General features: G+C 45.6%; 1 protein-coding gene across 2 annotated transcripts in view; it reads left to right on the forward strand.

The window, feature by feature from the left end:
• The window catches only part of necab1 (N-terminal EF-hand calcium binding protein 1), a 161,692-nt gene that overhangs the window by 122,940 nt on the left and 26,694 nt on the right, over positions 1-12,058 (forward strand). For both annotated transcript variants that reach the window (XM_048530129.2, XM_048530130.2), the window contains exon 9: positions 4,973-5,026. In XM_048530129.2, the coding sequence (XP_048386086.2) occupies positions 4,973-5,026 (54 nt within the window). The remainder of the gene's footprint in view (positions 1-4,972; positions 5,027-12,058) is intronic.

Below are 12,058 nucleotides of genomic sequence, written 5' to 3' on the forward strand. Positions count from 1 at the left end.
CAGATGTCAGATTAATCTTCCTGAGAGTCAACCCAAGGAAAGTGAGTGGTCCGGACGGAGTACCTGGCCGTGCAATTAGATTCTGAGTGGACCACCTGGTGAAGGTATTCGCAGACATTTTCACCCTCTCACTTCTATAAGTCAAGGCTCCCTGTTGCTTCAAGATGACCACCATCATCCCAGTGCCAAAGGAACATGCCTTTATGATGACTACCCAGTAGCTCTGACCTCCATAATCATGAAATGCTTCAAGAGGTTGGTTATGGCCTACATCAACTCTAGCCTCGCAGCTCGCCTCAATCCCCTACAGTTTGCCTAATGATGAAACAGGTCAGCAGTGGATGCCATTTCCCTAGCTCTGCACTCATCCCTGGAACAGCTGGATAACAAGGACACCTACACCTGGCTCCTACTCATCAACTACTCCGCGTTCAACAGACTGAAAACGCTCTGAAGATGAAATTCCCTGAGGCCTTATTCAAGACTTCAAGACCTAGGTATTGGCTCCGCCCTCTGTAACTGGATCATCAGCTTCCTGACCCACAGACCACAATCAGTAACAATAGATCCCAGCCGCTTCTCCATGACAATGCCCAACGCTGGCACCCCGCAAGGATACATTCTCAGTCCCCTACTGTATTGCCTGTACACCCACGACTGTGTAGCCAAATTCCAAATGAATGCCACCTACAAGTTTGCTGAAGACATCACCGTGGTAGGATGGATATCAAACAAGAGTGAGTGAGAATATGGGAAGGAGGTAGTGTGCTTGGCGTCAGGGTGCAATGATAACAACCTCTCTCTCAATGTTGGCAAAACAAAAGAATAGAAAGGAGGAGGAGATGCCCTTATCTACAACAATGGAGCAGTTGGAGACGGTCAAGAGTGTTAAGTTCCTAGTAGTGATGATAGTCAACAATCTGCTCTGGACCTCCCATGTAGATGCAACAGTCAAGTACACACAACAACGCCACTTCCTCAGGCGGCATAGGAAATTTGGCATATCCATAAGGACTCTCACCAACTTTTACAGATGCAACATTAAAAGCATAATGGCCTGGTACTATAACTATTCTGCTCAGGACCATAAGAAACTACAGAAAGTGTGCACAACCCAGACTATCACAGAAACCAACCTCCCATCCAATGAATCCCTTTAAACTTCTCGCTGCTGCAGAAAGGCTGTCAACATTGTCAAAGACCACACTCACCCTGGTAATGCTCTCTTACAACCTCTTCCTTCAGGCAAAAGGTACAATAGGTTGAACACACACACCAAAAGGTTCAAGAACAGCTTCTTCCCTGCAGTTACTAAACTCTATAATGGCATTTCTGAAGAAGGGCCTAGGCCAGAAGCGTCAGCCTTCCTGCTCCTCTGATGCTGCTTGGCCTGCTGTGTTCATCCAGTTCTACACCTTGTTATCTCAGATTCTCCAGCATCTGAAGTTCTTACTATCTCTGAATAAAACATGCAGGTTGTTACTGAAATTACCTGAACTATGCAGCTACACAAATTTACAACAAGCGTCCATTTGTCATTGAATTGTTGTTGGCCTATTAGATAAATCAAACACAGAACTTTCTCAATCAAAAGTGAATCTAACTTCAAAGGGGCAGTCTGTATACCAATGGAAGCAGTGTCTAGAAAACTGTTCAAGAAACATTAGATATAAAAAGTTCAATTTCAGGCAAAAATTTCTACAGAACATGATGATGACATAAAGCTTAATGACCCATCCAACCAGAGGAGACAGGCCTGTGATTTGAACAATGTGCTGCATGAGACAACATACCTACAATGTCCTACATAATCTAATAATGCAGTATCTTCTCAAAGATGGGGATTCGACATTCTATATCAGTAAGGAAAAAACTGTCCAACTTTCCGCCAATGATGTGAAATATTGTGGCAAAAGAGGTCATTTCTTAATGATGTGCTACAGCCTGAAGAACACATCAAGCAACAGATCAAATCATTCTCAACCAAACAAATACTTGTATACATTGGAACAGAAACATGAAGAACATGTCGCTCCAGCAAGGGAACAATTCTTTACATGAAGAACAACAATGCATGGAAGGGTGTTTTTATTTCTTCCCAATAAAACTAACAATTAAATCCAAGACTGATTAGAGAGCAGAAGATGTATAAGCATCTTGTAATTTTCTTCCACTCCAGCAGTTGCATCCATATAAGTTCCTCCAGCCAGATCAATTGAATCTCTAATTTGATGGAAACCAGCAGAGGAAAGTGCAAGATCATCAACTTTCCCTCACAGGTTTCTATATCTTGTCACAGCCTAAACCTGATCTAAATATTAAAATAGATAGAACAAGTCTAAGACTTGGGAAGGGAGCAGGATAGATAAGGAAAATTGTACACTAAGGATTATAAAATGAAGTGATCTAAGTAATAAATGGTTGCATACATACTCACATAAATCAATGTTTATGAGGGGAGTAAAAAGCTTGAGGAGGGATATTTTGTAAGGGCTTCAAGACCCTTGAGCAACCTTGTGAGGATGACAAAGAGCTGCACATCAATGTGTATAACCTTGGAGACACTTGAAGAACATTTTCTTCTCCTCAACCAGTCTGTCATGAGCCTGAACTCAGTGCGTCATCAAACCGCACAAACAAAAGAGTTGTAAGGTCACGATAGCCCTTAAACTTCAGATTAGGGGACAGTTACTGCGCTGAATAATATAACAGATGATCAACTGCATAAATGCATTTAAAGAAAATTAAAAATGCATTGTATTCTTCACTAAGTTGGTTCATTGACTTCCCAGTGAACACTTAACCACAACATGGCATCACACTGCAATTTCACCAAATGGCAAGTTTCTGTGAGGTTCAGTGTTTTGCTCAAAATCTTTGCTGAAAGATATTTTGAACAGGGTTTGCCTTGAAAAGAATATTTCTTGTCTCTGAACCTCTCATTGGGGTGGAACAGGGTTGAGCGGCTCCTTTGAATTGACATGGAGGTGTGTTTGATGGCTAAGCATTGATGCAGAGGCACTAATGGGGAGGCAAGTCAAACAAATTTTAGTTTCCGTTGATCTTTTCCTGCTGTAGGAGGAAAGAGAAACTGTCATTGAGTTTTGAGCTGCATCTCAGCATTTCATAACATCTGAGAAGAACTGGACGCCTCGAACCCACAGTGATTTTTGTGACACTGACCTAGGAGTAACATTGCAGGCTGTGAGGAAGAGGCGGGAGAACCCAAATCAATTGATCCATTGATGTTCATGTAACTCTGATTAAATCTCCATTCACAACCATCTATCTATGTAACTGGAACATGTCAAGACATCTCCATCTTCGCTTCCTCGTCCTCTCTCACTTCCTGTTTCTCAAATAAGATGCCTCTTTCCAGAGCATTACGATCCATAAAACCACACTACACTCAGCAATAAAACAGATCCGCACAATGATTGTGACCCTAGGAGGTACATTTTGGAAAGTATCACTCATAGTGTTCATAATTTAATGGGAATGCATTTTTTGAAGCTAGATAGCCTCCTCAAAGTTAACCTAGTGTACAGGGGTTACAGTTGATTGTGTTGACTTTGTGCCTTTGACTGAGATTCTCAGACGGGTGAATAGCTATCTCCTTGTTCCTAAAGATTCAACCACAGACTTTGGATGTTAGAGCGAAGGGCTACAGCTTAGTTTGAAAGACTCAGGCTAGCAGAGCACACAGGTGGAGGAAGCTTTTGTTGTGGTCATTATGTGTGTGGAAAATTGCTGAATGTCCTGATGACCATATGGTTCATTTGGTGATGCCTTGCATTTGTCTGAGAAATCCAGCAATTGTTGTGAAGCCTATTTCCCTCTGAAACTGCCAGACCTCCTCAGTTGTGAAATGAAAGTACTGCTCAGCTTTGGCAAAGACAGCATTAGTGACCTGTGAGATCCAGTTGCCTGTATCTATTTGCAAGGTGCTACTATATCTACAGCTGAGTTTCAGGGGGAGGCAGAAGCAAAACATTCCAGTTCTCAGTGATTTTGACAACTACTGGCAGGGCATAAAATGAGTGGTGAGGTGTGAGATCAGAGGGTATGAAGGCACAGATATCTACAATTCAATGTCTTCAAACTTCCCCTCTGTCACCTTGATAAAGTTGGGTCACACCAGAAACAGTGTAGGAAAGTCTGTATATCAGCCAGAATTGGTGTTTGCAGCCCATTCTGCCTTTTTCTAAACTTCTGATGGGCAATTTCCCCGCTCCTTTGTGCATTTTGTAAATGACTGTAGTGGTTTTACATACCAGAAGGTATTAGACAAATTAAAATTTGATCCAGCTGCTGGGTAATCCCACAACGCACCCCCAAACCAATGTGCACTATCAAACTATCTGACTATATCCCCAACTCTCCACTACCTCTGATCAGACTAACCCCATTCCCTTCCAAGCAGACCCAACTAACCCCTTACTTCCTGACTTTCCCCAATCAGATCTAAGCCTTGACTATCTGTCAACCACTTGTCCATCCACCCCACCCAACATTATACGACTAACTCTGCTCATCCCAGACCATCCAACTATACTTTGACCTGAATACCCCCTGACCACATCCTTCCCAATTATCGCTCCCAACAAACAGACTACTTCCACAGATAGTAGGAACTGCTCGAGAATCTGAGAAAACAAGGTGTACAGCTAGATGAACACAGCAGGCCAAGCAGCACCATAGGAGCAGGAAAGCTTGACGTTTCAGGCCTAGACCCTTCTTTGTTACTTCAGACTACTTCCATGAACTGAAACAAAAGCACTTGACCAATCACTTATGTCTCAGGTAGACTAAAGATAGGTGTACTTGGCGCAGGATTCCAAGTAGCAAAATTACAAGAGGTCAGATTTTACATTCCCTGGCATCAAGGTGCCAGCTGATGAAGTGGGCATTCATCATAAGTTCATATTTTTTAATAGATCCATTTATTTGTATTGCTATTTTTATTCTGCAGGACTTGAAGCTTGAACCACTGGAAGAAGAAATACTGGAGGGAAATACCAAGTCTGTAAGTCAGTTGTATGAATATAAAAATGAACCCACTGATCACCAAGGATAGCAGAGCAGGCAAAAGTGATGGTTAAGAAGGCATATGGGACACTTGTCTTTATTAACTGAGGCAGAGAATGCAATAACAAGGACGTTACGCTGGAAATGTACAAAATAGAGGGTAGCTCAGACCTGGAGTACAATGTGCAGTCACCACTTTGTAGGAAAGATATGATTGTACTAGAGAGGATGCAGAGGAGATTTCCCAGGTAATGCCTGGACTGGAGAGAGTGGGCTATAAGAAAGAAACTGGATTATGCTGGAATTACATACAAGAACAGAAGTTGCTGGAAAATCTCAGCAGATCTGACAGCATCTGGGAGCAGAAAATCAGAGTTAATGTTTTGGGGCTGATGACCCTTCCTCAGAACAGCAGGTGGAAGGATTCTGGAACTCATTGCCAGAAGTCTCGCAACATTTAAGCAGGTTTTGGACATTCACTTGCATTGCCACAGCCTCCAACATAATGGACCAAGAGCTGGAAAATGGGATTAGTGTAGTCAGATCTTTGGAGATAGCAAGAACTGCAGATGCTGTCGTCACAGTTAATACAGTGTGGAGCTGGAGGAACACAGCAGGCCAGGCAGCACAGAGGAACAGGAGAGTTGACATTTCAGGTCGGGACTCTTCATCAGGACTGAGCAGGGGAAAGGGAGCTGGGAAACAAATAGAGGGAGGAAAGGTGGGGCTGGGGGAGGTAGGTGGTATGTCAATAGGTGGATACAGGTACGGGGTAGTGGGGATTGGTCAGTGGGAATGGTCGGGCGGGTAGCTGGGAGAGAAGATGGACAGGTTGTATCAGGTGGAGGAGGTGGGGATGAGAAGGAGGGTTGGACATGGGATGAGGCTGGCTGGAGTTAGGGAGGTATTAAAACTGGTGCATTCTATGCTCAGGCCATGAGCTGTAGGCTCCCGGGGTGGAATATGAGGTGTTGCTCCTCCAGTTTGTGTGTGGCATCATTGTGACACTGGAGGAGGTCCAGGATGGACAAGTCACCCAGGGAGTGGGAAGGGGAGTTAAAATGTTTCACGACTGGAAGGTATTATCGTTTGTCATGAGCAGAGCACAGATGCCATGGACCCCAAACAACGTTCAGACCATCCCAATTTGGACCAAACCATGATATTTTTTATCTACAGTACATCCAGAGCCCCCAGAGATGGTTTTCTCTACAGATCATCAACTCCATGCTCACAGCCGTGCACTGGCATCTTCTCGCACTATAGTCAGCCCAACCCCAGCTCAGAGCCTTGTTCCTCCAGGACTGCAATAGACCTCTACTAGTTTTCATTCTATGCAGGTTCCACTCCCTCACCAACACTTTTTCTCTGCCTTATTGAACATCAAGGATCGTAAGTATGCCAAACTTGCTGAAGTTTACCTCCAAACACAGAACTCCTCCACTACCCTAGACCCCAAGTTAGCAAGAACTGCAGATGCTGGAGTCAGAGTTAATATATTATGGAGCAGGAGGAATACAGTGTCGACAAACGTCGACTCTTCTGCCCCTTTGATGCTGCCTGACCTGCCGTGTTCCTCCACCTCCACACTGTATTCACCCTAGACCACAACCCTATCCAAGAACTCATTCTTAACTTGGCCAGCACCATTAACCATGCAGTCGCATCAGCCTCTCTCACAGCTAGCCCCAGCCCCAGCCCCAAGCCCTACTGGGTATTCCCCATCCTCCCAGACCTGCCCCTCACTGAGGACGAGCAGTCAGTCCTATGCAAAGGATACAGCTTCGTTCCCCTGTCTCCGCACATCAACAAATTCCATCATAAACACCAAAAGAACTGCGGATGCTGTAAATCAGGAACAAAAACAAAGTTGCTGGAAAAGCTGAGCAGGCCTGGCAGCATCTGCGAAGGAGAAAACAGAGTTATCGTTTCAGGTCCAGTGACACTTCCTCAGAACTGATGGTGGCTGGGAAAATATCAGTTTACATACAGAAAATAGGGAGGTGGGTGGGGTCGGGAGTAAACGATAGGATAGAGTCCGAAGACAGAGAAAGACAATTGGACAGACAAAGGAGCTGCTACCGATCAGGCTGGGAGGGTGAATAGTTGTTAATGGGGACTGTTAGTGACTAACAACAGGGGCTGTTCCCTCCAGGACACCCTGGTTCATCCTTCCTTCACCCCCAACACCTCTCCACAGCACCTCCCCTGTAACCGACAAAGGTGCAACACCTGCTCATTTATCTCCTCCCTCCCCAGTATCCAAGGGCCCAAACATACCTTACAGGTGAAGCAACACTTCATCTGTACTTTTCAGAATCTAGTCTACTGCATTCACTGCTCACAATGTGGTCTCCTCTACATTGGGGATACGAAAAGTAGACTTGGCAACCCCTTCGCAGAACGTCTACGTTCTGCTCGCAAAAAAGACCCTGAACTACCTGTTGCCTGCCACTTCAATGCACCACACTGCTCCCTGGCCAACATCTCTGTCTCTGGCTTGCTGCAGTGTTCCAGTGAAGCCCAGTGCAAGCTGGAGGAACAACATCTCATTTTCCACTCGGGGACCCTGCAGCCCTCCAGACTCAATATCGAGTTCAATAATTTTAGGGCCTAAACTCTCCCATGTCCCAGCCACCACCCCACACACCAGGCTTTGTTATCATATAGCCTGCCACTACATACCCCCTGTTGTCAGTCACTAATAGTCTCCATTAACAACTATTCACCCTCCCAGCCTGATCGCTAGCAACTCCTTTGTCTGTCCAACTGAATTCCTCTCTCTTTGGGCTCTATCTTATCGTTTACTCCCGACCCAACCCACCTCCCTATTTTCTGCATATAAACTGACGTTTTCCCAGCCACCATCAGTTCTGGGGAAGGGTCACCAGACCCGAAACGTTAACTCTGTTTTCTCCTCCACAGATGCTGCCAGACCTGCTGAGCTTTTCCAGCAACAAATTCCATACATGTCTGGATATTGAAATCTTTTTCTGCTGTCTCCACCTCCCCGCCTATTCCTTTAACCAGGAATCTGATGCCATCCTCTACAGACCCCTTTTCCCACCTCCAACACAGTGCCTTCTCCTGGACACCACCCCACAGCATCCTGCCCTCCTTCAATTTCTTCATCTCCAACTGTCATCACGACATCAATCGCCTCCACCTCTTCACCCCTCACTCACTCCAACCTCTCCCGCACAGAATGTGCAGCCCTCTGCTCCAGCCCTAACCTCACTATCAAACCCTAAGATAAGGTTGGGGTGCAGTAGTGATATGACGTATTGATCTCTACATTGTGGAGGCTCGGTGCCAACTCTCTCACACCTCTTCCTACCACCCATGTGATTATGACCCCACTCCTGATCACTGAACCATCGTCTCTCAGACTATTCATAAACTCATCTCCTCAGGTAACCTCTCTCCCACAGCCTCCAACCTCATTATTCCCCAACCCCGCACTGCCCTTATCTATCTTTTTCCCAAAATCCACAAACCTGACTTCCCCAGCTGACCCATTGTCTCTGCCTGGTCCTGCCCCACAGAACTCATCTCCACTTACCTTGACTCTGTCTTGTCCCCCTAGGTCCAGGTACTCCCCACCTATTTTCTGGACACTACTCCTCCGAGACTTTCAATTTCCTTGCTACCATGGACATCCAAACCCTGTACACTTGTATCCCTCACACAGATGGCCTAAAACCCATATGTTTCTTCCTCTCCCGCAGTCCCTACCAGTCCCCCTCTACCGACATCCTCATCTGCTTAACAGAACTCATCCTTACCCTTAACAACTTCGCCTTTAACTCCTCCGACTTCCTACAAACAAAAGGGGAAGCTACAGGCACCTATATGGATCCAAGCTATGCCTGCCTCTTTGTAGGATACGTAGAACTGTTCCTTTTCCACCATTACACCAGCACCATCCATCACCTCTTCATCCATTAGGTTGATGACTGTATCAGTGCTGCTTCGTGCAAACATGACGAGCTTGAACAGTTCACCAACTTTATGAACCTCTTTCACCCCAACCTCAAATTCACCTGGACCATGCCTGATACCTCCATCCCCTTCCTGGATCTCTCGATCTCCATAACTGGAACTGTCTCAGCACCGACATCTATTTCAAACTCACAGACTCCCAAGGCTACCTGGGCTACACCTCCTCTCACCTCCACTCCTGCAAGAATACAATCCCATTCTCCCAATTCATCTGCCTCTGCTGCATCTGCTGCCAAGATAGGGCATTCCACTCCTGAACACTCCATTGTCCTCCTATTTCAAGGACCACCACTTCTCCCCTCCAGAGATCAAAAATGCCCTCAACTGTATCTCTTGCATTTCCCGAAATTCTGCCCTCAAATCCTCTCCCCCATCAACAAAAAGTAAAGACAGAGACCCCCTGATCCTCACCTATCACCCCACCAACCTTCGTATTCAATGTACATTCTCCGCCACTTCCACCATCTACAAACCAACCTCACAACCAAACATACATTTCCCTCCCCACCCCTGTCTGCCTTTCATCGGGACCACTCACTCCGCAACTCCCTGGCCAGCTCCACACTCCCCACCAAACTCACCACAGCCGGCGCCTTTCCCTGCAATTCAGGAAGTGCTACTTCCCCCCCCACCCCCCCACCCCCCTCACCCCCATCCCAGGCCCAAAGAAAACCTTCCCATATCTGACAGGCGTTCACCTGTACATCCTCCAAGCTGGTCTACTATATGTATTGTTCTTGATGTGACCTCCTCGATATCGGTGTGACCAAGTGCAGACTCGATGGCTGATTTGCAGAGCATTTGTGCTCAGTACACTCTAATTGACAGCACCTTCCGCTTGCCAACCATTTTAACTTTAGCTGCCAACCTTCCCACTCCCTGGGTGACAGGTCCGCCCTGGGCCTCCTCCAATGCCACAATAAACCACACACACACTGGAGGAGCAGCATTTCACATTTCACTTCGGGAGCCTACAGCCCGATGGTCTGAACATAGGATTCATCGTTTCCAAATCTCCCCACCCCTGGCCTCATCCCACTTCCCACCCTCCCTCTCATTCCCACCTCCTTGACCTGCCACAACCTGTCCATCTTCTTTCTCACCTATTCGGCCCACCCTACCCATGACCAATCCCCACCACCTCTACCTGCATCCACCTATTTCCATCACACATACCTTGCCCTAGCTCAAACCTTCCTCCCTCTATTTATTCCCCATCTCCCGACCCCCTCCCGAGTCCTGATGGAGGGACTCCGACTCGAAATATTGACTCTTCTGCTCCTCTGATGCTGCCTGACCTGCTGTGTTCCTACAGCTCCACACTATATTGACATAGTCAGATCTTTGTTGACAAGAACAGACATAATGGGACTTCTGTGTTGTAAACATCTATGGATCTATGAAACTAAAGAGTAGAATAAGACTATTTGGCTTCTTGGCCTACTCTGCCATCCAGTTAGATTATAACTGTTCATGTTTAGAATTTGATAATCCCACCTATTCCTGTTAAACTTTGATTTCTTTCCCTCACAAAATTCTATCTACTTACATCTTTAAAATATTCAATAATGCTGCCTCCATCACCTTCTGAAGCAGAGTTTCTAAGTTGCACAACCCTTTGAAAGAAAAATAACCTCCTCATCTCTGTCCCAAAAAGAGAACCTTAGTTCAAATGATGTAGGAGCAGAAGTAGCTTATTTCATGCCTTTGGGTGTGTTCTATTATTCAGTGAGATCTAATAATTTCCAACTCTACTTCCCTGCCTTGTCCCCATAACCTTTAATTCCCTTACTGATTTAATAAAACTGCCTACTCCAGCATTGAATATATTTAATGACCCAGCTTCCACAGCCCTTTGCAGTAAAATCTCGGTTGAATGTGTTCTGGAAGTTTGTCAAATGACTGAGTGCCTGAAGAGCAGAATTTTGACTGCGCTCCTTGGGTACATTTTTGTTCTTTTGATTTAGAGTAGAGGCGAGCAGTAAAGCAGGAGGGACTTCTACCCATGAGTGGGTTTTCATGTGACATTCATTATTCTGAGTTCTGAACTATCATTCAACTTGTATTCATTATCCCCATCTACCCCTGGAAATGTCAGAGACCAGGTAAATAGCATTACCACTCTTTAGCAATTCCTCCTTACAGGTCCTCTTAAAATCTGTCCAGGAGAGAAGAAAAGTTCTATTCCCTATGGCTGAGAACAAGAGGCCAGTGCCTGATGAAGGCAGCCGGCACAGAGGTGGAGATGGAGGTCAGTGCTTGTAGTGGCTCAAGAGATGTTGGCTCCCCACAGCCCTAAAGAGGATGAATGATGTTCTGCATTCTGCCAGGGCAAATGCTCCTGCCTACACAATGTCTCATGCTCCTATGCTGTGAGTTAGCATTGTGAGTTGCCAGTACAAATGGTGTTCACAACCAAGACGGGGCATTAAGCATCTCCATCAGATGCCTCATGTGCAATCAATATCTGTCACTTGTTTACATCTCCAAAGTAGTGTTACCAGTACCACAGTCATACTGTTTCTCACAGATCTGTTAGAGTTCATACTTAAAGTATAAAGGAGTTACAACACTCAGCAGGTCATGTACCTTCAGCTCACTGAGCTTTCATCACAACTCAGACACATACAGGTGTCACTGCGCAGGTTGTCGCAAAGCTGGTGCTGCTTGATAGCACTGTCAATGACCCATTCAATCACTTTAGTGATGAGTGATGAATGATAATATAAACACAAGGAAATGCAGCTGATGAAATTCTGAGGCAAAAACAGAGAGTGCCGGAGAAGCACACAGCAGATCTGGCAGGATCTGTAGAGAGAAAGCAAACTTAACATTGTGATGGCCCAAGGAGTATGTTTCTCCAGCACTCTTGATATTGAGGGAATGGTGATGTATTCCTAAGGCAGGATAATGCATGGCTTTGTCACTTTTCCCAGACTACTTCATTCCCTTGTCCTTCTAGATATATGGGTTTGGAAGGTGCTGACTAAGGAACCTTGATGAATTTCAGCAGTGGATCTTATAAATG

The sequence above is a fragment of the Stegostoma tigrinum genome, chromosome 5 (genome assembly GCF_030684315.1).
Source record: "Stegostoma tigrinum isolate sSteTig4 chromosome 5, sSteTig4.hap1, whole genome shotgun sequence".
NCBI classification, from domain to species: Eukaryota; Metazoa; Chordata; class Chondrichthyes; order Orectolobiformes; family Stegostomatidae; genus Stegostoma; species Stegostoma tigrinum.